Raw genomic sequence first — 27,280 nt, 5'->3', positions numbered from 1 at the left:
CTCCCCACTGGAGTGGAGCTAATTTACAGGACAAACAGGAAACTGTTCAACCTCCGTCACCTCCAGTCCAGATCCAAGGTCGCCCCATCCTCTGTTGTCGAATTACAGTATGCAGACAATGCTTGCGTCTGCGCTCACTCGGAGGTCGAACTCCAAACCATCGTCAACACCTTCACCGAAGCGTACGAGAGCATGGGCCTTACACTAAACATCCGTAAGACAAAGGTCCTCTACCAACCTGCCCCCGCCACACAGTGCTGCCCCCCGATTATCAAAATCCACGTCAAGGACTTGGACAACGTGGACCACTTTCCATAACTCGGGAGCCTACTGTATTCAAGGGCAGACATCGACGACGAAGCCCAACACCGCCTTCAGTGTGCCAGTGCAGCTTCGGCCGCCTGAGGAAGAGAGTGTTTGAAGACCAGGACCTCAAAACTGGCACTAAGCTCATGGTCTACAGAGCAGCAGTAATACCCGCCCTGCTGTATGCCTCAGAGACATGGACCATGTACAGCAGGCACCTCAAAGCACTGGAGAGGTACCACCAATGCTGCCTCCGCAAGATCCTGCAAATCCATTGGCAGGATAGGCACACCAATGTCAGTGTTCTTGCTCATGCCAACATCCCCAGCATCGAAGCTTTGACTATGCTCAATCAGCTCCAATGGACAGGTCACATTGTCCGCATGCCCGATACGAGACTCCCAAAACAAGCGCTCTACTCGGAGCTCCGGCACAGCAAGAGAGCCCCAGGTGGGCAGAGGAAACGCTTCAAGGACACCCTCAAGGCCTCCTTGAAAAAGTGTAACATCCCCACCGACACCTGGGAATCCCTGGCCCAAGACTGCACAAAGTGGAGGAGAAGCATCCGGGAAGATGCCGAACACCTTGAGTCTCTTCGCCGGGAGCAAGCGGAAGCCAAGCGCAGGCAGCGCAAGGAGCGCACATCAACCCAAGCACCCCACCCACCCGCCCCTTCAACCACCGTGTGCCCCACCTGTGACAGAGACTGTAGGTTCCACATTGGACTAATCAGTCACCTGCAAACTCATTTTTAATGTGGAAGCAAGTCATCCTCGGTTCCGAGGGATTGCCTAAGAAGAGAAGAAGCATTGATGTATCAGAGCGCAAACATTTGCCTCAAAAAATTGCAATTATTTGAATGCACAATCGAGATGTCATTAAAAGGAGCACTTTGGGACTACTGCCATATATATTTCATAAAGTTTGAAGCATAGCCCTGCAGCCTTCAAATCAATATATATTTGGAAAAATTGAGGTTAGGGACTGATGCATTTAAATGATGTGTATTTTCCATGGCCCAATAATTCAATGTGGTGATTTGCTGAATAATTGTGCATGTAAAATCTTGTGGAAAATAGTAATAAATCATTTGACTGTTAGTTGCACAACGTATTTCTCAGTCTCATAATATTTCTAGTTAAAGAAATAAACGTGGGCCTACTAGCACCAATTATCTCACAAAATATAACCCATAAATGTACCCAGATATGGCTATGGTATTGGAAGCTGCATCTTGTTAGATTTCCAATTCATTTTGGTTTACTGAGAGGGTTTGTGGTTCACATTTTGAGTGATAATTGTGGTCCGTGCATTCTAAACACAAAGTAAGAATCAGTATTCTGGAGAGCCAGCAGCTTTCTCACGGTCAGAGCAGGCTTTCCAAAATATTCAGCTTTCCACTTTTAGTCTGTGGATCTTCAGTCAGCAGTGTTGCAAATGATAGGATATCATAACAGCCATATGTGAAATGTCCCAAATAATCACTTGCTACAATGGCATGCATTTTTCATTTATAATTGCTAACCAGGGATGGGGAGAGGGTTCCATATTAATTTGTTAGTTCCATAGGAATGGGATGCAGAATGAACTTTGCTACGATATTTGCATTGGAGAATTACAGCAGGCAAAAGAAAAGAAATATCCAAAAATACATGAAAGTTAGCAAATAGATAAGGCTCAACAATAATAAATCTGTCTTAGGTGCATTTGATGGTGGTATTCAGGCTTGTGGACATAAATTTGTTTTATGGCCTGAATTTTGCTGTGGAAAAATGTTCAAATATTTCTAAAATGTGACAATGTCATTGATATAAGGAAGCATCCCATGGGAGTACACAGCTGGTTGAGGTGACTGTGCATGTTTATGTATACCATCCATGCTGTAAAGAGACAATGGCTAGGAATTTATTGCAATGGCGTTATTGACGACAATTGTCATAAGTAAGACCGTTGTTTGCCCCAAACCTCCAGCACCGATCCAAAGCCAAATTTTATTGAATACTCATCATCACACACCACAGTCATGATAGTGACAATCCAACGAGCTTGGAAGCGGTGCAACTCCTCAGAAGCGGACCAACTGTGTACACAGGTCAGGTTCATTGGGAGAGAGCAGCTACCGTACAATGGGGATCTGATTACTGTTTACAAAAAGGGCGATAACAGCAGGCCTCTGAATTCAACACACATCAAACTGCCTTGTACATTCTTGAAAAGTACCTTTGCAGATATCTCTAGGAATTTGTTCACAATTCACAAATCATCAACGATCATGGACAAATCATAAATGTAATTTGAATTTATCTGTACCTTTTTGTTATCGATTCGATATCTCTTGTAGTAAATATAAAAACATAGAAGATAGGAGCAGGAGTAGGCCATTCGGCCCCTCGAGCCTGCTCTGCCATTCAATGCGATCATGGCTGATCATCCAAATTCAGTACCCGGTCCCTGCTTTCTCCCCATACCTTCTTCAATATATTTACTGAACTGGCCTTCACCGCCTTCTGTGGTAGAGAGTTCCACAGGTTCACCACTCTCTGGGTGAAGAAATTCCTCCTCATTTCTGTCCTAAATGGCCTACCCTTTATCCTTAGACTGTGTCCCCTGGTTCTGGTCTCCCTGACCATCGGGAACATCCTTCCTGCATCTAGTCTGTCCGGTCCTTTCAGAATTTTATAAGTTTCAATGAGATCACCTCTCATTCTTCTAAACTCCAGCGAATACAAGCCCAATCGACCCAATCTCTCCTCATACGTCATTCCTGCCATCCCAGGTATCAGCTTGGTGAATCTTCGCTGAACTCCTTCCATGGCAAGAACATCCTTCCTCAGATAAGGCGACCAAAACTGCACACAATACTCAAGATGTGGTCTCACCAAGGCCCTGTACAACTGCAGCAAGACATCCTTGTTCCTGTACTCAAACCCTCTCACTACGAAGGCCAACATACCATTTGCCTTCTTAACCGCCTGCTGCACCTGCATGTTTACCTTCAGCGACTGGTGCACAAGGACACCCAGGTCTCGTTGCACTTCCCCTTCTCCCAATCTATTGCCATTTAGATAATAATCTGCCTTCCTGTTTTTGCAACCAAAGTGGATAACCTCACATTTATCCACGTTATATTGCATCTGCCATGTTTCTGCCCAATCACCCAACATGTCCAAATCATCCTGGAGTTTCTCGACATCCTCCTCACAGCACACACGCCCACCCAGCTTTGTGTCGTCTGCAAATTTGGAGATATTACATCTAGTTCCCTTGTCTAGATCATTAATATATATTGTGAATAGCTGGGGTCCAATGACCGATCCCTGTGGTACCCCACTAGTCACTGCCTGCCACTCGGAAAAGGACCCGTTTATTCCAACTCTTTGCTTTCTGTCTGCCAACCAGTTCTCTATCCAAGTCAATACCTTGCCCCCACTCCCATGTGCCTTAACTTTACATGCTAATCTCTTATGCGGGACCTTATCGAAGACCTTATGAAAGTCCAGATACACCACATCCACTGGTTCTCCCTTATCTATTTTACCAGTTACATACTCAAAAACCTCCAGTACATTAATCAAGCACGATTTACCTTTTGTGAATTCATGTTGAATTTGTCCGATCCTGTCACTGTTTTCCAAGTGCTCTGCTATTACATCTTTTATAATGGACTCTATCATTTTCCCCATTACTGATGTCAGGCTGTAATTCCCCGTTTTCTCTCTACCACCTTTTTTGAATTGTGGGGTAACATTAGCTACCCTCCAATCCATGGGTACTGTTCCAGATTCCATCGAATGTTGGAAGATGATCAGCAATGCATCTACTATTTCTAGGGCCACTTCCTTAAGTACCCTAGGATGTAGATTATCAGGCCCTGGGGATTTATCGGCCTTCAATACCATTAATTTCCCTAACACCATTTCCCTACAAATACTGATTTCTTTCAGTTCCTCCCTTTCATCAGACCCTATGTTCCCCGGCATCTCTGGGAATTATTTGTGTCCTCCTTTGTGAAGACAGAACCAAAATATGTATTTAGTTGGTCTGCCATTTCTTTGTTCCCCATTATAAATTCCCCTGATTCTGACTGCAAGGGACCTACGCTTGACTTCACCAATCTTTTTCTCTTCACATATCTATAAAAGCTTTTACAGTCAGTTTTTATGTTCCCTGAAAGCTTACTCTCATATTCTATTTTCCCCTTCTTAATTAATCCCTTTGTCCTCCTTTGTTGAATCTTAATATTGCTCCCAATCCTCAGGATTATTGCTTTTTCTGGCCAATTTATATGCCCTCTCCTTGGATCTTATGCTATCCCTAATTTCCCTTGTTAGCCATGGTTGAGTCAACTTTTTTGTTTTATTTTTGTGCCAAACTGGGATGAACAAATTCTGTAGTTCATCCATGCGGTCTTTGAATGTTTGCCATTGCCTATCCACCATCAACCCTTTGAGTGCCATTCCCCAATCAATCCTACCCAACTCGCGCCTCAGATCATCGTAGTTTCCTTTATTTAAATTTAGGACCCTAGTCTCTGAGTTAAATACTTCATTCTCCATCTTAATGAAGAATTCGATCATATTATGATCGCTCCGATCCAAGGGGCCTCGTACAACAAGATTGCTAATTAATCCTTTCTCATTACATAATACCCAGTCTAAGATGGCCTGATCTCTGGTTGGTTCCTTGACATATTGGTCCAGGAAACCACCCCGTAAACACTCCAGGAATTCCTCCTCCACAGTATTGCTACTAATTTGGTTAGCCCAATCTATATGTAGATTAAAGTCACCCATGATGACTGCTGTGCCCTTATTGCATGCTTCTTTAATTTCCCTTTTAATGCCATCCCCTACCTCTGCCTTACTGTTTGGAGGTCTATATACCACTCCCACTAACGTTTTCTGCCCCTTGGTATTTCTCAATTCTACCCATACAGATTCCACATCATCAGAGCTAATATCCTTCCTTACAATTGTGTTAATCCCTTCTTTAACCAGTAATGCTGCCCCACCTCCCTTTCCTTTTTGCCTATCTTTCCTGAATATCGAATACCCCTGGGTGTTGAGTTCCCAGCCTTGGCCATCCTTAAGCCACATTTCCGTAATCCCAACCAAATCATATTCGTTTACCTCTATTTGCACAGCCAATTCATCCACCTTATTACGAATGCTCCTCGCATTAAGACACAAAGCCTTCAGGTTTATTTTTTTAACGCTCTTAGACCTATTAGAATTATTATTTACTGTGGCCATGTTTGATTAATCTGAGATTAATTCCAAAACCTGAGTAGTGATTACTAGTAAAGCCCACTGCTTATAATAACTTAGTTGGCCATCATCTGATCAATGTTAAAAACAGCCCAAGGAGAATGTAGAATTTTTGTACTTTTAGACTTCAGCCGTGTCTCAGTTGGTAGCACTCTTGCCTCTGAGTCAGAAGGTTGTGGGTTCAAGTCCCACTCCAGAGACTTGAGCACAAAAATCTAGGCTGACTCTAGTATAGTCCGGAGGGAGTGCTGCACTGTCGAGGTACCGTCTTTCAGATCAGATGTTAAACCACGGACCCATCTGCTCCCTCAGGTGGGCGTAAAAGATCCCATGGCACTATTTCGAAGAAGAGCAGGTGAGTTATCCCTGGTGTTCTGAACAACATTTATCCCTCAACCAACATCACTAAAACAGATTATCCGGTCTTTATTCCAATGCTGTTTGTGGGAGCTTGCTGTGCACAAATTGGCTGCCGCATTTCCTACATTACAACAGTGACTACACTTCAAAAAGTACTTCATTGGCTGTAAAGCGCTTTGGGACATCTAGTGGTCATGAAAGGCGCTATATAAATACATTTTTTTTAATGTATACACTACATTGTCCTTGAAAGAACCGTACACTGTTTCTATGGCATCATTTGATGCATAATGTGTTAAATTTAATCAGCTGTCTAGCTCATAATTGTCCCAATTGTAACAGATTTATTGTGTCCAACACTCCAGCACCTTTCTGAAATGACGTTCCAACAAGTGGCGTTAAAACTGAGGGGGGCATGAAATTGGGATTGTTGGCGCCTTTTTTGGGGCACTACGCGTGCACTTGGAGCTGCAAAATGCTTCTGCGGGATGTGCGCACACTTGTCCAGCGAATCGCGGTGGACTCTATATTGGTGAGGGCATTAGCACGAACGTAGTGAACATCCACCAGAAGTATGCAGAGCAGGCAGATCATAATGTCAATCAGTGTGCAAAGCTGTATTTGACACCAGCGGTGCCATTTGGATCACAACACTCCAGCTAACGTCCTGGAATTTTAAAAAGCTGAACACGTGTTCAGTAGCAGGTAGAACCCCCACCCTGACCACCACCAGTGTTATTTAAAAGGATCGACAACTACTTACAAGTTACTTGCTGGTTGATTTTATCCGACTGTTGCAATGATTCTGCAAGTGCTTGATGCTTTCTATAGTTGTTTTAAGTTGCAAAGGTATACAAGGAGTGGTGTGGCTGGTGCTGAAGGACTTTTTGCTGACTTCAAGGCTTCTGCACAAACCAGTTGCTCCCAGACATGGGTGCACGAGTAGGAATTCCCCTTGGAATACAGCATGACTGGGAGAATGAACAGAGGCCAAGCAGAGCAGGGCAAGCTTCTGGAAAAGGCAGAAAGAGGAAGGAGAGAAGGGTTCTCAGAAGGAGGCCCTATCAGCTCAGCATAGAAACATAGAAGATAGGAGCAGGAGTAGGCCATTCGGCCCTTCGAGCCTGCTCCGCCATTCAATGAGATCATGGCTGATCATCCAAATTCAGTACTCTGTCCCTGCCTTCTCCCCATATCCCTTGATCCCTTTAGCCTTAAGAAATATATCCAACTCCTTTTTGAATATATTTAATGAACTGGCCTCCACCGCCCTCTGTGGCAGAGAATTCCACAGGTTCACCACTCTCTGGGTGAAGAAATTCCTCCTCATTTCAGTCCTAAATGGCTTACCCCTTATCCTTAGACTATGACCCCTGGTTCTGGACTCCCCGGCCATCATAAACATCCTTCCTGCAACTAGTCTGTCCAGGCCTGACAGAATTTTATAGGTTTCGATGAGATCCCCTCTCAATCTTCTAAACTCCAGTGAGTATAAGCCCAATCGACACAATCTCTCCTCATACGTCATTCCTGCCATCCCAGGTATCAGCCTGGTGAATCTTCGCTGGACTCCTTCCATAGCAAGAATGTCCTTCCTCAGGTAAGGCGACCAAAACTGCACACAATACTCAAGGTGCGGTCTCACCAAGGCCCTGTACAGCTGTAGCAAGACATCCTTGTTCCTGTACTCGAACCCTCTTGCTACGAAGGCCAACATACCATTTGCCTTCTTAACCGCCTGCTGCACCTGCATGCTTACCTTCAGCGACTGGTGCACAAGAACACCCAGGTCTCTTTGCACTTCCCCTTCTCCCAATCTATTGCCATTCAAATAATAATCTGCCTTCCTGTTTTTGCCACCAAAGTGGATAACCTCACATTTATCCACATTATAGTGCATTTGCCATGCATCTGCCCAATCACCCAATCTATCCAAATCGTACTGGAGTTTCTCGACATCCTCCTCACAGCTTACCCTCCCACCCAGCTTTGTGTCATCTGCAAATTTGGAGATATTACATCCAATTCCCTCGTCCAGATCATTAATATATATTGTGAACAGCTGGGGTCCTAGGACCGATCCTTGCGGTACCCCACTAGTCACTGCCTGCCACTCGGAAAATGACCCGTTTATTCCAACTCTCTGCCTTCTGTCCGCCAACCAGTTCTCTATCCAAGTCAATACCTTGCCCCCAATCCCATGTGCCTTAATTTTTGCACGCTAATCTCTTATGTGGGACCTTATTGAAAGCCTTCTGAAAGTCCAAATACACCACATCCACTGATTCTCCCTTATCTATTTTACCAGTTACATCCTCAAAAAATTCCAGTAGATTAGTCAAGCATGATTTACCTTTTGTAAATCCATGTTGACTTTGTCCGATCCTGTCACTGCTTACCAAGTGCTCTGCTATTACATCTTTTATAATAGATTCTAGCATTTTCCCCACTACCGATGTCAGGCTTATTGGTCTATAATTCCCCGCTTTTTCTCTACCACCTTTTTTGAATAGTGGGGTAACATTAGCTACCCTCCAATCCATGGGTACTGTTCCAGAGTCTATCGAGTTCTGGAAGATGACCAGCAATGCATCTACTATTTCTAGGGCCACTTCCTTAAGTACCCTGGGATGTAGATTATCAGGCCCTGGGGATTTATCGGCCTTCAGTCCCATCAATTTTCCTAACACCATTTCCCTACAAATACTGATTTCTTTCAGTTCCACCCTTTCATCAGGCCCTATATTCCCCAGCATCTCTGGGAGGTTATTTGTGTCCTCCTTTGTGAAGACAGAACCAAAGTATGAATTTAGTTGGACTGCCATTTCTTTGTTTCCCATTATAAATTCCCCTGATTCTGACTGCAAGGGACCTACGCTTGACTTCACCAATCTTTTTCTCTTCACATATCTATAAAAGCTTTTACAGTCAGTTTTTATGTTCCCTGAAAGCTTACTCTCATATTCTATTTTCCCCTTCTTAATTAATCCCTTTGTCCTCCTTTGTTGAATCTTAATATTGCTCCCAATCCTCAGGATTATTGCTTTTTCTGGCCAATTTATATGCCCTCTCCTTGGATCTTATGCTATCCCTAATTTCCCTTGTTTGCCACGGTTGAGTCACCTTTTTTTATTTTATTTTTATGCCAAACTGGGATGAACAAATTCTGTAGCTCATCCATTCGGTCTTTGAATGTTTGCCATTGCCTATCCACCGTCAACCCTTTGAGTGCCATTCCCCAATCAATCCTACCCAACTCGCTCCTCAGACCATCGTAGTTTCCTTTATTTAAATTGAGGACCCTAGTCTCTGAGTCACCTACTTCATTCTCCATCTTAATGAAGAATTCGATCATATTATGATCGCTCAGACCCAAGGGGCCTCGTACAACAAGATTGCTAATTAATCCTTTCTCGTTACATAATACCCAATCTAAGATGGCCTGATCTCTGGTTGGTTCCTCGACATATTGGTCCAGGAAACCATCCCGTAAACACTCCAGGAATTCCTCCTCCACAGTATTGTTACTAATTTGGTTGGCCCAATCTATATGTAGATTAAAGTCACCCATGATGACTGCTGTGCCCTTATTGCACGCTTCTTTAATTTCCCTTTTCATGCCATCCCCAACCTCCACCTTACTGTTGGGAGGTCTATATACCACTCCCACTAATGTTTTTTTCCCCTTAGTATTTCTCAATTCTACCCATACAGATTCCACATCATCAGAGCTAATATCCTTCATTACAATTGTGTTAATCCCTTCTTTAACCAGTAATGCTACCACACCTCCCTTTCCTTTTAGCCTATCTTTCCTGAATATCGAATACCCCTGGATGTTGAGTTCCCAGTCTTGGTCATCCTTGAGCCACGTTTCTGTAATCCCAACCAAATCATATTCGTTTACCTCTATTTGCGCAGGGAGTAATTCTCCTATGTGAACCTCAGCGAGGAACAATGTGTGACACATCTGCACTTCACTAAGGAGGTCCTCACTGAAATCTGCCACCTGTTGCAACCACAACTGCAACCTCAGAGCAGGGCAAGGACCGCAGTGCCAGTGGCTGTGAAGGTGGCCGTGGCATTGCACTTTTATGCGTCTGGCTCTTTCCAGGCTGGAGCTGGGGATATTTGCAACATCTCGCAGTTTGCCATCCAGTGTTGCATAAGGGAGGTCACTGAGGCTTTCTAGTCAAAGAGAGCTAACTACATTTCATTCTCTCTTGCCAGAGATAAGCAGGCGGAGTGAGCATGCAGCTTCTCTAGGATTGCAGGCTTCCCCTTGGTGCAGGGTGCCATTGATTGCAGACACATTGCTTTACGGGTGCCGCATGTAAACTTTGCCGTATTCCGGAACCAAAAGGGATTCCACTCCCTGAATGTCAAACTGGTGTGCGACCATAAGCTGTGCATCATGCAGGCCAATGCCCGATATCCTGGCAGCAGTCATGATGCCATCATTCTGAAGCAGTCTGCTGTGCCAGCTGCATTTGAGCCACCACGGCAAACCAGAGAGTGGCTACTGGGTGACAAGGGCTATCTACTGACGACATGGCTCATGGCTCCGGTGTACAAACCATACACACGTGGGCAGCATGCCTACAATGAAAGCCATACTGGCACAAAAAATATGATAGCGCAGGCCATTGGGGTGCTGAAACAACCTTGCCATCACAAAGGCACAGGCCTTGCCACCAGCTATACGGTGAGCAGCTGAGGTGCAGGAGCATGAGGAGGAGGAGGAGGAAGAGGAGGAAGGGGGAGGCAACCTCGACAGCCCCTTTCTGTATGGGCTGTCGATGAATAACTCATCTGAGTGCGCTACCAGTAATTGCAATAACAATTCCCCATTCACCAACAGTCCCACACCTTATCTTCGCTCTGTTACTCACCATCACAGCGTCTGCTTGTCCACAATGCAAAAATAAAAGCCACCACAAAATAAACATTCCAAACCAAATTTATAAATGAAGTCATGCCATATTGCATGCAAAAGTCAACTAATCACCCTTGTGCATTCCCTTAGTGCCTATCTTCCATGTGCCTTAACCTGTCCTAGTGCTCCTATGTTACCCCAGTGGCTGCAGCATGGCTGGTGGAAGGCTGCTAGCTTTCAGTGGAGGACTCTGCAGATGGCCTTGGAGGATGACCTCGAGCACCTCTGGGCCTAGAAGGCACGGCTGCAGACTGCACCATCTCAGCATATGCTGCAGCAGTCTGGACTGGCTGACAGGCAACTGCAAGGGCACTGGCGGAGCTGCAGTGGTGGGAGGATTAATGCTGTCATCCTGAGAGAGGACAGCAGGTTTGTGCTCCATGGGCCCACTGCCACTCAGCCCGGGCGGCACCTCAGCAATCCTAGTAATCTGTTGGAGGACAGATTGCTGGACTGCTGTGACACCCTGCAAGCCCCATTGAACACTGTAATCCACAGCTATGACAGCAGCAGTCTGACCTTGCATGACAGCAGTCTGAGCTTCCACTGCAACACTCAGACGTTGGGTGGCTGCTGCTTGTGCTGCAATGGAAGCTGAGACATCGGCCATCAGACGCTGCATCATTGTTGGATCCACAAGTGTGCTCACTGAGTTGGCCACCACTTCCATGCTGGAAAAGATCGACTCCAAGCTCTGTGCAAAGCCCTGTGCCAAGTTGGTACTGGCCTCCTCCATACTCCTTGACATTGCACGCAGGCTTTCTGACAGTCTACGCAATGCACAAAATATTTCATTGTGCATGCCCATCAGCCTTGTTCTGTAGCCTTCCCCATCGAAGTCCTCATCTGAGTCCACTGCAGCAGAACTTGTGTGCGACCTCGCCCTCCGGCAAGCTGGCCCTTGCGCTATCCTTGCCCCCTGCCCTGGCTGCAGGCCACGTGTGCCCGGTGTCTCACCACGTGCAGATTCCGCCTCTAATCTATCCTTTAAATTATGCGCAGTGTCAGTATCTGAGCTGGTGACTGTGAGTGTGGAATTGAGTGAGGTGTATCTTCATCATCACTGCCTTCTTGCTGTTCCTCCACTGCCTGGCCAGGTTGCACTTCTTGGGTATCTGAAAGGAAAAAGGCACAAGTGTACGGTTGTGGTGAGGGGATGGGGGAAGGTAAGAGGTGCATGCTTACACCATCTGCAGCTTGTAAATCAGAAGAGATTGTGGGATGAGGAGCAAGTGGGAAGGAGGTATGAGGATACCATTATCTTCGATGGTTTCAGCCCTGCCGCTGGCAATGGCCTCAGCAATGGCCATCCCAATAATGGCCAGCACCGTCTCCTCCATGGGGTTAGGACATGCAGGTCTGCCTGTCCCCCTCCAGTTAGCTCTTGCTGCCACCAGTTGTGCGCCATCTTGTCCTGCAAGAGAGAGGGAAGTGTGTCAGTGAGTGTCATGCAATGTGTTTGGGAGATATGGCTGTCATGGTTGAATAGCTGGCAGTGTGTGCAAGCTGTGAGATGTGGGTGTGAAGCTTGCAGTAGTGCTAAGTGTGTGAGGATGTGGTGAAGCTATGAATGTTAGGTATGAGTCCTGATTGTTAGAGATTGTTGGTAGGTGAGTGATGGGGGTGTGGTGAATTGAGAAGTACCTGAGGTTAGTGGTGCAGTTGGTAGATATGGCATTTGAAGATGCATTCACTGACCTTGACCACTTGTGAGAGGTCACTGAACCTCTTGCGGTACTGCATCCAGGTCATTCAAGTGTCAGCTGTAGCTCAGCCTCTGAGTCAGAAGGTTGTGGGTTCAAGTCCCACTCTAGGGAGTTGAGCTCATAAATCTAGGCTGACACTCCAGTGCAGTGCAGTCAGAGGTGCCATCTTTTGGATGAAATGTTAAACTGAGGCCTTGTCTGCTCTCGCAGGTGCGTAAAAGATCCCATGGCACTATTTTGAAGAAGAGCAGGGGAGTTATCCGCGGTGTCCTGGTCAATATTTATCCCTCAATCAACATAACAAAAACAGATTAACTGGTTATTATCATATTGCTTGTTGTGAGCAAATTGGCTGCTGCGTTTCCTACATTACAACAGTGACTACGCTTCAAAAGTACTTCATTGGCTGTAAAGCACTTTGAGACGTCCGTTGGTCGTGAAAGGCGCTATATAAATGCAAGTCTTTCTTTCTTTTCCTCGGGCTTGACCTCTGGCATTGACCTCCGCGGTTATCTGCTCCCACTTCCTTTTGAATGTACGTCTGGTGGGCCTCCTGGCCTTCTGCGTATACAGGACAGCTCTCCTCCTCTTTAACAAAGGCCTCCAGTGCAGCACCTGAAAACCTTGGAGCCCACTCTCTCCCATGTTGTGCCTTTCTTCACTGTTTCCCAAGTCAGATTCATTTCCTGAATGGCTGCCAGCACCTGCTCCCACAACAATGCACCTCCTCTTTAAGAGGTGCAGGCTAGCTTTAAGCAGTGCAAACTATAACTGCTGCTAGGCTCTCACAATATTGGCCCCCTGCTAATGCGTGCAGATAAGGAACAGCACTGGTTGGATGCTGAAATCATTTAAGTGAGCAGGCAGCACGAAGTTGGCATGCTGGCTGCGTTGCAATCAATGGCCATGCATTGCGATCCCCGCTCCCGTTTTCGGGGGCTGTCCAATTTAACCACTGGGGAGCTTTGAAGAATGTTGACCAGATACCAGTAAAACTCACTGCTCTCCTCTGAATGCCATCATGGGATTCTTAACAGGACATTCTTATTAGGAATGGCAAATGGAACTTCAGTTTAAACTTTACACTACAGCCAATATAACAAGGCACTCCATCTCAAAAAAGTAAATAATTGTGCAAAATGCACTTTAAGATCAGAAAAGGCACTATAAAAGGTGAGGATTATTTTTATAATACAGTTCTACTTCAATGCAAACTGCATTCAAAATGACAGTGCAGAAGTGAGAATTTGAAACCAAACTGTATTATGCAAAACTGTAAAACAGGTATTATGCTTACCTGAAAACTCACCATTGAGGCACCTAAACAAATGTAAAGTATTGTGGTACCTTTGACTAACTTTGACGAGTTCTGAATCACTCATGCTACATTATTTGGTAATACTTCAATTATTTTTAATTAGTCTCAAAATTACATTAATATTGTTTTCATATGGACTGTTTAACTGATGTTTTGTAGCTTCAGAGCCCTATATATCCATAACCCAGTCTGGAATTTCACACTGAATTAATCTAAAACCACAGTGAACAATTGGAAAAATATAAGAAGATTTTCATTGTTATTTAATACTGTTAACAAAAAAACAGTAGCTGTCTCATTCATTCTTAAGTTCTTTGCATTATCAATTTACAGAGTATTGTTCTTGAGGTTACAAGTTCATGTGAAGTACTGTGGACTTCTGTGCTGCAAGATGTTGAGGACATTAAATATAGCATCTCTCAGGTAATTAATCATAAACATCAACTACACACAAATAATAGAATTAGTTGTAATATCACTGAAAGAAAATACAAAAGCAGACTGATCTACCTGACATTGTCATGTCTTTGGATGTATATTTTATGAAATATCCTTTCTGGAGGTTTCAGGAAATCTTCCTTCATTTCCATTGCTACATTTCTGGGCAACAGGCTCATTAGAAGTCTTTCCTGTGGAAAATGACAGAGTAACATTATAGATGACATATAGATACTTTTTTAAACATAATCATTTAAAAACTACTTAAAAAGTACCCATGTGTAAGATTTAAGAAATCACTGAAACTATTTAGATATCTATCTCATTACCATAATTTATTCATTTGCGTATGATGTAATGTGAATTAATGTAATTTTATTCACCCTCTCCCCTCAAAGTATTGTATACACTGTCAGCTTGTACAGCATCCTGTAAGTTGACAACTAGTGGATTTCTCCCTAAGGGAAATCAAATTTTAAAATAAAATAGATTTTCTAAGCATTCCCTGAGGAATTGACTCTATTGACTTCTTCGGGGACACAGAGGCCATGACAAAGTGAATTGATACATTTAGAAAAGCAAACTTTTTACATATAAAGTACCAAACTCACACAGGACTGAGATGAGGAGAAATTTCTTCACTCAGAGGGTTGTGAATCTTTGAAATTCTCTACCCCAGAGGACTGTGGATACTCAGTCATTGAGCATATTCAAAACTGAGATTGATAGATATTTGGACTCTAGGGGGATCAAAGGATATGGGGATAGGGCGGGAAAGTGGAGTTGAGGTCGATGATCAGCCATGATCTTATTGAATGGTGGAGCAGGCTTGAGGGGCCGTATGGCCTATTTCTGCTTTTATTTCTTATGTTCTTATTCTAGAAATCACTGTGCACAATTGAAGTTTCCAATAGTTACAATAAAATCAGTAAAAAATATTCTTTAAATGCATCACTACTGCACTAGCTAATCTAAACTCAATTAAAAAAAGTTAAAATCATTGGCAAGAAGAACATAGATTAGTGAAGACATCATAGATGGGGATACTTAAATATACAGTAACATCTGCAGCCAACAAATTATGAAAAAATGGTCATACAGCCTAATATATTTTTGTATTATAATTCCATGGAGAATTAATACATTGAACCTGTGGCTGGATGCAAGATTTCATGAGTAAAGAGACTCCAGATAAAATACTTGTAATGCAGATAACCATACTCCTTTATATGCCCTACAGTGTTTGTTTAAAGCAGTGTCAACTTTTATGATTAATCGTCCTCTAAAGGACTCCTCTGCAAAGGCTAACTGACTGGCATTTCATTGAAAGCAAATGCACTCCCACTGGCAGCAAGCAGCTAACCACCGAAGAACATATATCCTAGAAGCCACTTGAATTATTCAATATACAGTTATGCACAGACCCAAGTTTGGCTGTTCAAAGAAACCTGCCTCTGATCGGGCTGCAACTATACAGACTTTGAGGAGCTAAGGGACTGATTAGATATACTCCGCAGGATTTTGTTGTTGACTGCAATCAGCAAAGCATCTCCACCTTCACCAAACGTCAGTCAGCTGCGCTGAATGAAAAAGCTCTTTACATAGAGAATGCACAAGAGGATCTGCTGGGCAATGCAAGATAGGCCACTGGTGTACAACATTTTGTTTTCAATTGATATTTCATTGGCTCTTGGAGTCAAACAGGATTTCTGAATTGGGCCAGGGAGCCAAACTGCACCTGGCTTTGGAGTTCAAGCACCTCCTTCTATTTGTGCCAATCTTGACAGCTATTTCTGCAGTTGGGCATCCTTCGTGTCAGAAGTGTTGTAATTAATAGTCTGCAAATATTTAATTTTATGACACGGGGCTATATTGTGCAGCCCAGGAGGAAACAACCACCATGAGTAATTTCACAGGGATTTTACCCTTTTGCTGACAATTGAGATTTAGAATATTTTTAAAGGAAACAGGTTTATCCATTTTAAAATTACTAAGAGACATTTTTAGTTTGTGATCAATGTATGTGCTGAATATGATAATTATTCAACTGGCAGATCTCACATCATATTGCATTGCATTTTACCAGTCATCTTTTTATTAGTCACCTCAATCTAACAACATAGGAACATAGGAACAGGAGTAGACCATTCAGCCCCTCGAGCTTGTTCCATCATTCGATGAGATCATGGCTAATCTGCGACCTAACTCCATATACCCGCCTTTGGCCCATATCCCTTAATAGCTTTGGTTAACAAAAAGCTATCAATCTCAGATTTAAAATTAACAATTGATCTAGCATCAATTGCCGTTTGTGGAAGAGAGTTCCAAACTTCTACCACCCTTTGTGTGTAGAAGTGTTTCCTAATTTCACTCCTGAAAGGTCTGGCTCTAATTTTTAGACTATGCTCCCTTGTCCTAGAATCCCCAACCAGCGGAAATAGTTTCTCTCTATCTACTCTATCTGTTCCCCTTAATATCTTGAAAACTTCAATCAGATCACCCCTTAACCTTCTAAATTCTAGGTAATACAACCCTAATTTGTGTAATCTATCCTCGTAACTTAACCCTTGAAGTCCGGGTATCATCCTGGTAAACCTACGTTGCACTCCCTCCTATATATCCTTCCTAAAGTGTGGTGCCCAGAACTGCTCACAGTGCTCCAGGTGTGGTCTAACCAGGGTTTTGTACAGCTGCAGCATAACTTCTACCCCCTTGTATTCTAGTCCTCTAGATATAAAGGCTAGCATTCCATTAGCCTTTTTGATTATTTTCTGTACCTGTTCATGACATTTTGACCCCAAGTCTCTTTGGAAATCCACTGTTTTTAGCTTTTCACCATTTAGAAAGTACCCTGTTCTATCCTTTTTAGGTCCAAAGTGGATGATCTCACATTTGCTTACATTGAAATCCATTTGCCAAAGTTTTGCCCATTCACTTAATCTTTCAATATCCCTTTGTAATTTTATGCTTCCTCTACACTGCTTACAATGCCGCCTATCTTTGTGTCATCGGCAAATTTGGATATATGACTTTCTATGCCATCATCTAAGTCATTAATAAATACAGTGAATAGTTGAGGCCCCAACACAGATCCCTACAGGACACCACTAGTCACCTCCTGCCAATTTGAGTACCTACCCGTTATCTCTATTCTCTGTCTCCTGCCGCTCAGCCAATTTCCTAACTGGGTCAATAATTTGCCCTCAATTCTGTGGGCTTCTACCTTAGTTAACAGACTGTTATGTGGGACTTTATCAAATGCCTTCTAATAGATAAATATTGTACCTAAAAGGCCTGAGACCAACTATAGCCTTCATTATGGTGTCCAAGTGGGTACCTGCTTGGCTCAGTTTGAATTGTTCACTGCACATTCTGCACTTTTCATCACACTAAAACTTTGATTTTAATTATTTTTCACCAGTTTATTTTGATTGCTAACTCAAAGCACTTACACTTGCTTCTAAAAAGAAAACCCTGCAAAGACTTATTCACTTATATCATTTTATTTCAAGTAGGATAATCTTATTTCCTGGTCTTTGGGGCTGAACATCCGCTTTATCAATCTGACAATCTAAAAGCCTTGCTTCATTAGGAAACACCTTACTTTCCTCAGTAGTACTGGAAAGTAGATGCAATATTCTTCCGATAATACTCTATTTGAAGACATAGAGCCATTAAAATTAACATCACATTGTGTCCGTGCTGACTCTTTCTGAAAGCAATCCAAACCTAATCCCACTGTCCCGTAGCCCTGTGTTGTCCTCTGCTTCAAATATTTATCCAATTTCCTTTAAAGGTGCAATGGTTTCTGCCTTGGCCACTTCCTGTGGAAAATGACAGTTCTCTGCATACAGAAATTTCTCCTCACCGCTCTCCTTGCTCTCTTAGTAAAAATTTAAAATTGATGAACCTTCATCACTGACTCCGCAACCAGATAAATAGATTTTCCCTATTTACATTATCAAAATCCTTCATAATTTTGAACACCTAATAAATCTCATTTGCACCTTCTTTGCTCCAGTGGGAATAATCCCAGTATCTCAAGCGTTTCCTTAACTCAGAATAAAATATGTGTTGGCTGTTTTATGATAAAACATAATATCAAGAATACCTGCAGCTATTTTATATATATATACATATATATTAATATGTCAAGTAAAAAATTGGACACTTAACAAAAATAGAATATGCTAGAAACACTAAGCAGGTCAGTCAGCATCTGTGGAGAAAACAGACAAGTTAACACTTTGTAGGATATGTTCTGACCTGCATAAATGGGGTTTCCCCGTCCAGCAGAGTTAAGGCAGTCTAGTGGCAGAAAGGCCCAGGAAATTCAAGGCTTTAACTCATCTGTTCTCTCCACAGGTGCTTATTGGCTAACCTGCTAAGTGTTTCGAGCATTTTTTTGATTTTATTTCAGATTTCCAGCATCTACAGATTGTTATTATGCATTTTGCACACGTAAAATTGTGTACACATTTTTGCAATTCTGACGTTATTTGTCAAGAAAAAAGAAACCTTGGACATAAAAAAGTCCATGGAAAAGGAACACTTGGAGATGTGGTAATATGTTTGTGTATTTGAAAAACGGGATGTTGTGTGTATTAGGTTTAACTCAATAGCCTGTTTACAACAAACTAAACCATGGCTACTAAAAAAATAAATGTAAACAGTGGTACAGTAATTAACATTGTGAGGGCGTCTCCAACTTTTGAAGCCCAACTAGTTATCAACTCTATTAATCCCTACAGATATTTAATATTTTCTCTCAATTTCATACTATTTTGCTTTCTGTCTTTCAACAGTCGTTTATTCATCAGTATATTATCTTCTTGTATTTTCATTATTTACATACGAATTTCATATTAGACTGTTTCATTTTCGTTAAACTTATAAGACACATGTGAGAATGTGGAGAGTGTGCACCCACTTTTCATCATACTGTTATGTATTGCCTTTTACACACACATCTCTTATTTCATACTTTTATCTCTTTTTTTCTGCGCAATGTTTTGCTTCTCTCTATCTTTTGAACCAAACCCACTGACCTGTTTCTCGTTTTCATCTTCCAGGCGAAGACGCTCCTCAATGCAATTCCTCGCCTGTAGAAAGGCTTTCCTCTGGGCTCTCTCCGTCAGGATTCTCACAAATACCCCGGACACATTCACGCTGGCAAACAGAACAGCATTGGCCACAAGCTACGGAAGGGGAACACAAAACATACATTGCAATCAGTCTGCCTGAATCTCGAGTAGTCGATTAATACAAACCAAAAAGCAAAATATTGTTTATGAATTGTTACATTGGTGATTACAACATGCACCGTTTCCGATTTATGAACGCCCTCCCAAGGTCTTTATTGACGAAGGAACTGTCATTTGCTAACGTTAATTGTGGTTAATAATTTTACACACAGTCTCATCCACCAACACTTGACCCTTCCATTCTGCGCTCTGTTCAAAACAGGCACTTTCTAATGTGACCCCCTCGCCCAGATCTCCAGTGACACCGCTGGATATCAGAAGTGATCTGAACGGCCACGGTCAGATCTGGAGTCCAAAGTGTCCCTGATTCACTTTGCTGACTGCTCATTTGCCCAAAACTAGAGCTGCCCTAGCCACTGAGCGCTCGTTTGAAATCGCCCTGAGATATCAGTCCAGAGTCTCTGGAGTATCTGTGAGTTTTAGGGAATTGGCGCCGAAAGTTCGCAGAGAATGACTAGTTTGTCCTGGGCAAAACTGGAAAAATGTTTTAAAGTTGATGTAAGGACATTGAAGTGACGGTCAAATCAGTAACTTACAATTGGAACTCGACAAGAGATGCCCACATCATTTTCAGAGTGAAAGTAGAAATGAATGGGATGTTTGACACAGGTCAGCAGAAGGAGTCACTGAGATTAACGAAGGCAATAGTCCGGTTTCTGAACTCAACCCGTCAGATTATTGGAAACGGCAACCTGACCTTTAATCCTTAATCTTTATTTAAGGTGTGCTTTACAGAAGAGTTTGTTAACTGCGGAGTGGTACTTAACCTGGTTTTGCGTTAAAAGGCCATAGGTTTAATGAATGCTAATCCGCTCAGCGTGCTGGTGTGTGGAGTTAGAGCCAGCCCGCGCTGAATGGACGATTAGCCAATTATTTACGGACATTAAAACGGTGGCTCCTGTGTAGTCAGACCCTTGTCAAAGGGGGTGGGGGAAATAAAATTGAAATGCTTATACGACCCATCATTTTAATCAGAAACAGGAGCTGAGTTTCTTACGAAAATGAAAGTCAGACCTATACAACAGGTTTGTGATCAAGTGGATTGATCTTAAAATAATAAAGTACAAAGTGACGCAGAACTAAACTGGCCACAGTCCCAGTGCAACTTTCTCTCTGAAATGACACTGAATAACCAAATACAGGAGTTTAACAGTTGGCGTGCTCTTGATCTCCCAGAAATAGAAAGGAACCTTTAATCCTCGAAACAAAACTTGGAAAAAATGTTTCAGAGTTGATCCAAGGACATTGAGATAAAAGGTTGTTGAGAATTCTGTTGAAACCCTACTTTAAAAAAAACAATGAAACAGTTGTTTATCTGTAACTGAGAAGGTTGGGAGGAGTGTGAAGCGGGACTTACCGTGCGCCACAGACGTTGCCTTTTGGATGTCACCGAGGTCGCGGTGACTATGATGTGGGAAACGGCCACCATCAGCCCGAAGATTATGGCCAGCAAGGTCCGCACCGGCACCAGGCAGTAGGCGATAAAAGTGACCAACATGAGCTGCCACATGCCGTGCTCCGGGGAGGTCGGCTCCAGGCTGTAGGCTCCGAGCGAAAAGGGGCAGCAGAGAAAGGAGAACGTGAAGGCGAAGAGCAGGGTGAGCTTGACGATCTGCTGCAGCTGGGTGACCTGCAGGTACTTGACGTTGGTGACAATAAAAAGCGACACGAAGATGATGCAGTGCACCGGGTGCGAGCCCTTGGAGATGGTCAGACTGGGGCCGGACATTAACTCCACGATGGCCAGGGTGGCTGTCATGATGATGAGGATGGCCAAAGCTTTGAGGATAGCCGTCTGCTCCAGCTTCAGGTTGTAATTCTGAAATAAGGACTCCAGCTCCTTGCAATCGAACTCGTCTTCGCAGCCCACCGCGTCCAGAGGCGACCCCGGGGCGCAGGGACACTTCTTCCGTCTTGTCTTGACTTTGCGAAACGGTATTTCCTCCATGTCATTGCCATTCAAAAAAAAGCACACCTTTAGCGACTCTTTTCCCCCCCCTCCGAGCTCTGGTTGGGCTGCGGCTCTGCCGGAGTCCCCAGGCCGCTGAGAATGGTTCTGTGGCTCAAACCCACCCCCCACCCACCCTCCCACCCCCTCCTTGTAATGTCAGAGGAGGCAACGGTTCAGAGAGAGGGGGCAGAGCTCAGGGTGGGGAGGGGAATCGAGAAGATAAAACACAGCAAGAAAGAAAGAAGTTGGCGATTGCAAGATCAGACAGTAGATGTTCTGAAAGCCGAAACCCGGGGACTGGTCGCCTCTTTTCCCTGCTGATATAGACATAGAAGGAGAGAGATGAGAGTAGAGAATGATCCCATGCTAACCCAGAGCCTTGTATCGGGGACAGATTAATGACGCCTGCGCACTGCCCCCTCCCCCGAAGAAACAACTCACGTCTCGCACCAAAGCAGCTCACAAGGCGAAACCCGAGAAATCTCCCTCCCAACAGCAACAGTCTCAGTCCGCCTGATGTGCAACAGATCAACGCACTGAAACATTCACAGCGGTGCGAAGGATTCAGCAGCCACACGCCAGCAGCCCACATGTACTTTTAACATGATGATCACGAAAAGGTGGCGCCAAGAAAAGTGAAAGGTTGCTCATTGGCGTAATAAAACGAGTCCCCGGTTTGCAAGGGAACTAAAAATAAAATACGAGTCAAAACGTGCGCGGATTCAACGCCTGTTTAAATTCAAAAAATTCATCTCTCACATCATAAAACTGCGAAGCCTGAGCGGTAAATGCAAAAGACAGCGAACCCCCCACCCGCAGGTCATTTAATTGCGTGATGTTTCTTTCAAACAAATCCTAACTGTAACTGATCGGGCAGTGGATGGTGTGCCTTTCCTTTTGTAGGTCATCTCAGTGGATGTGGCCGCGCTGAATTCTATCTTCAACTCAAAGCCGCAGGATGGAGCTATGTTCTCAACACTGTTGCTTCACCGCCACAAGCCAGTGAAGTGTTTCGGATTTTTTGTGTCAATTTCTATTCCTTTTATACATTTAATAAGTATTTGCGTTTGCACTCGGTCTGAAAACACAATCTAGTTCTCGGGGAGCAGATCTCTAGATGATTTGCATAAATTGCTTTTTAATGCTATTTGCCGTATGACCAGTGGCAACTAAAAATAAACATCGTGCTGGTTCGGCTTAGTAATGCAACCCAATTTCTCCTCTCAATTAAAAATCACAACGGCTTTCTATTACGAATAGAATCGCGCAGAATATATTCATAAAACGATTGCATAATTGCATTGCATAGTGTTGCTAAAGCCACAATACTAAGCAAGCATCCTGATTCAGATAGCTAACCATGTTGTGCACAGCGTTTGTATTGTGTTTGTATTATATGGAAAAGATAATTAACTAAGCTGATTAAAAACAGTGGGCACCGGAGTCTCGGCTCAGGAGAGCCTCGCATTTCCCCGGTAGGAGGTTATGGTTTACGGGTAAAAGTGGGGGATGTACTGCAGTGACCAGCAGAAGACAGCGCAAATCAGGCTGTTGCTCCTAATCTCTTTTCATGCAAAACCTAATCTGGGACTGTCAGACAAATCCGGTCATGTGAAGAGAATGTCCGTCGATTGCTCGGTAAGCACCATTAGCAGATGGTGTCTGTCAAATTAGTTTGGACGTTTTGTTGATTGTACAGAAAGATACATTTCAATAATAGCAATGCATCTCTGCATAATATTAACATTTGCGTCGAATTGCTATCTGCGGTGTGAAGGAGTTATCACTGACAGACAGGTAACTGCAGCTGACCCAAGACAAGAAACAACGAATGGCACTATCTTACTACACATCAGTCTTGTCCAATTAAATACTTAACAGCTTAATGTATAAAACGCCACCACCAGTACTATAAACAATATATGATTAAAGGCGTCACTATCAGAAAACTCTGCCAATAATACATTTCAGTTGAAACCTTCAACAGGCACTACATTCTGTCCAGGTGGACCTATAAAATCTCTTTCTCACTATTTCAAGAGCAAAAAGTTCCTCCCCTGTCTTGGCCAACATTTGTGTTTCAATCGGCACCACTACTAACATATCTGATTTATGTACTGTTTGTGGGACCTGGCTGTGTGTAAATTGGCTGTCCTTTGCCTACATAACAACAGTGGCTATGCTTCAGAAGTAATTCATTGGCCCTGAAATTCTATGGGATGTTCTGAACATTAAAGGCATATTGTAGGAAAAAGTGTTGTACATTTTTTTAAAGACACAATGATGTGAATAAAATGAAGTAATCCATCAATTCTCTTACTTAGATATAACAGCTCTGCGCTATTTTTCCTCTCCAAATTAAAAAAATAAAGGTTTGGCAATCAGTTTTTTTGGGCCAAAGACAGAAGGCTGGAAACCCCTGGGCCTAGAAATTCAGTAGGCTTAGCGCCCCATTTGGGGCGCTGGAGGGCCTAGCGCCGGAGTTATAGCCAGTTGGCAAATTCAGTGGGGCCCTTCCGTCGGCGTTACACCGGTTGCGCTGCGCCGGCACCGATGACGTCATCGGTGTGCGCAGCGTCCCAGTTGCCGTGGTGACGGGCCCCAGCGCCGAAATTGAGTTGCGGCCGCCTCGCCCGTGGCAGCCGCAACTAAGACTTTGGCAACCGAGTCTTGCAGGAGTTAGCGCCGGCGCATTAAGGTCGCGCGGCGGCCGGCCGCTTTCCCGCCGGCCGCCTGCCCGCACCTCCCTCCCCGGACTCCTCCACCCCCCCCCGCGGAACAGATGCGTCTGGCCTGCAAGCCCGGCACTTGTCCGAGGTGCCGGGCTCATTTTTCTGACCATTTGAACGGCCAGCGGGCGGGTGCAGGCAGCTCCTCCTTAACTGAAGGAGGGGGCCTGCACTTCCCCAGCCTGCTGCACCGCATCGGGTGCCGCAGCGCCGGAATTGCGCCGCAATGCGGCACTCAGCACCCATTTCGAGGCGCTGACACCCTCTAGTAGCGCCGGCAGCCGTTTGGGCGCGGCGCTACTGAATTTTTGGCGCGCGCAGGGGGACTTAGCGCCGGCGCTAAATTTCCGGCGCTAAAGCCCTGGCGAACCCACAACCGAATTTCTAGGCCCAGGTCTCTGCAAACCTAAAGTCACCATTTTCTGGACAGGAAGAGGTTCCGCCTGCTCATGGCCGCTTTTCTGCTATATACCAAGTGATGATGAGAGCTGCGGGGGGGGGGGGGGTGCTTCTTGTGTCTGTCCCAAGCCATGTTCACATCAGAAGAGGAGGCAGAACAGGTGGGATGACATCACCCACCAGAAACCCCACCAGTTCCACCTCCTTCACGCCCAACGGAAAATTCACCCGCGCAAGGCAAATGGACTCTGTTTGCCATGATGAGATCCTGGAAGAGGTAGAGTCTACCTTGCCAGTTTCTGAATATATCAGTTAGGGAAGTGGCAACTGTCAATTCACTGAGGTTTAAACAAATATCAGGATCTTCTGTTGAAATGGCATTCCCACCTCCTACAACCCCACTCCCCACCCCCACAGAGTGGCAAGATGTCGCTCTGAAATTCCTTGACCCACCCTGCCCAGAGTGGATGCCCAGAGAATGCGTTAAATGGTGTGGGCACTTGCGTCTCCTTTATTGCTATTGACTCCGTACCAGGATTTGAGACAGGGTGAGCCTAAGGTCAGACTAGGAAACGGAAATCCTGCACTTCCAGGAATTTAGAGGCCATTGAGTCTGTATGCACTCTCTGTGAGTCAGAGGGTTCACTGTTTTACAATAATATGAGTGTTTATGCCATGTAGATGATAACACCCAGGCCAATAATATACAGTGACTGAATAAGTCAAATTTTGTTTTGATTATATGGTATTCTGGGATCTTTCCTGGTGTTACTGGGATTAAATTCCACTATTCTGTGCAAACTGTAAATGAGTACCTTTATTTATATATTCCTTTATCTGCATAATATTTAATTTTTTCCTTTACCATTTTAAAGCTGAGAATACATTGCAAGATGGTATGCAAAAGGTAAATCGTGCTTGACTAATCTACTGGAATTTTTTGAGGATGTAACTGGTAGAATAGATAAGGGAGAACCAGTGGATGTGGTGTATTTGGACTTTCAAAAGGCTTTTGATAAGGTCCTGCATAAGAGATTAGCATGTAAAGTTAAGGCACATGGAATTGGGGGCAAGGTACTGACTTGGATAGAGAACTGGTTGGCAGACAGGAAGCAAAGAGTTGGAATAAACGGGTCATTTTCCGAGTGGCAGGCAGTGACTAGTGGGGTACCGCAGGGATCGGTCCTAGGACCCCAGCTATTCACAATATATATTAATGATCTAGATGAGGGAACTAGATGTAATATCTCCAAGTTTGCAGATGACACAAAGCTGGGTGGGCGTGTGTGCTGTGAGGAGGATGCCGAGAAACTCCAGTATGATTTGGACAGGTTGAGTGATTGGGCAGATGCATGGCAGATGCAGTATAATGTGGATAAATGCGAGGCTATCCACTTTGTTGGCAAAAACAGGAAGGCAGATTATTATCTGAACGGCAATAGATTGGGAGAAGGGGAAGTGCAGCGAGACCTGGGTGTCCTTGTGCACCAGTCGCTGAAGGTAAGCATGCAGGTGCAGCAGGCAGTTAAGAAGGCAAATGGTATGTTGGCCTTCGTAGCGAGAGGGTTCGAGTACAGGAACAAGGATGTCTTGCTGCAATTGTACAGGGCCTTGGTGAGGCCACACCTTGAGTATTGTGTGCAGTTTTGTTCGCCTTATCTGAGGAAGGATGTTCTTGCCATGGAGAGAGTGCAGCGAAGATTCACCAGACTGATACCTGGGATGGCAGGAATGACGTATGAGGAGAGATTGGGTCGATTGGGCTTATACTTGCTGGAATTTAGAAGAATGAGAGGGGATCTCATTGAAACTTATAAAATTCTAACAGGACTAGACAGACTAGATGCAGGAAGGATGCTCCCGATGGCGGGGGAGTGAAGAACCAGGGGTCACAGTCTAAGGATAAAGGGTAAGCCATTTAGGACAGAGATGAGGAGGAATTTCTTCACCCAGAGAGTGGTGAACCTGTGGAATTCTCTATCACAGAAGGCAGTTGAGGCCAATTCATTAAATATATTCAAGAAGGAGTTAGATATATTTCTTAAGGCTAAAGAGATCAAGGGATATGGGGAGAAGGCAGGGACAGGGTACTGAGTTTGCATGATCAGCCATGATCTCATTGAATGGCAGAGCAGGCTCAAGGGGCTGAATGACCTACTCCTGCTCCTATGTTCTATGTTTCTATATTTCTATGTAAGATACACCAGTTGAAGGTAGATATCTGGTATTTAGCAGTATTGGTAAAGGTTGCTGGGGCATAGCTGAATTCGGGGGCAATCCTGTACTTCGATAGCAATGGGGATAGTACTAGGAATAAAAACAGAAAATGCTGGAGATACTCAGCAGGTCAGGCAGCAACTGTGAAGAGAGAAACATAGTTAACGTTTCAGGTCGATGACCTTTCGTCAGAACTGGAAAAAAGCAGGAAATAGAACAGAATTTTAAGCAAGTGAAGAGGCTGGGAAAGGGGGGAGGGGATGAAAGAACAAAAAGGAAGGTCTGTGATAGGATAGAAGGCAGGAGAGGTTAAGAGACATTAAGAGATATTCAAGGCAAAAGGAGATGGTAATGGGACAGCCCCTACACTTGCTTAAAAATCTGTTCCA

General features: G+C 44.1%; 1 protein-coding gene across 3 annotated transcripts in view; it reads right to left on the bottom strand.

The window, feature by feature from the left end:
- LOC147117265 (adenylate cyclase type 1-like) overlaps nucleotides 1-21,641 on the bottom strand; it is a 524,560-nt gene extending 502,919 nt beyond the window's left edge. For all 3 annotated transcript variants that reach the window (XM_085988088.1, XM_085988086.1, XM_085988087.1), the window contains exons 1-3: nucleotides 20,953-21,641; nucleotides 19,380-19,529; nucleotides 14,404-14,522 (exon numbers count right to left, since the gene is read on the bottom strand). In XM_085988088.1, the coding sequence (XP_085844214.1) occupies nucleotides 14,404-14,522; nucleotides 19,380-19,529; nucleotides 20,953-21,543 (860 nt within the window). In that variant the 5' untranslated portion in view covers nucleotides 21,544-21,641. The remainder of the gene's footprint in view (nucleotides 1-14,403; nucleotides 14,523-19,379; nucleotides 19,530-20,952) is intronic.
- Between the last annotated feature and the right edge of the window lie 5,639 nt (nucleotides 21,642-27,280).

Source organism: Somniosus microcephalus, chromosome 5 (assembly GCF_052327205.1).
Source record: "Somniosus microcephalus isolate GS21.2 chromosome 5, FLI_Smic_1.0, whole genome shotgun sequence".
In the NCBI taxonomy this organism is placed as follows: Eukaryota; Metazoa; Chordata; class Chondrichthyes; order Squaliformes; family Somniosidae; genus Somniosus; species Somniosus microcephalus.
This window is presented reverse-complemented; position numbering and strand designations above follow the sequence as displayed.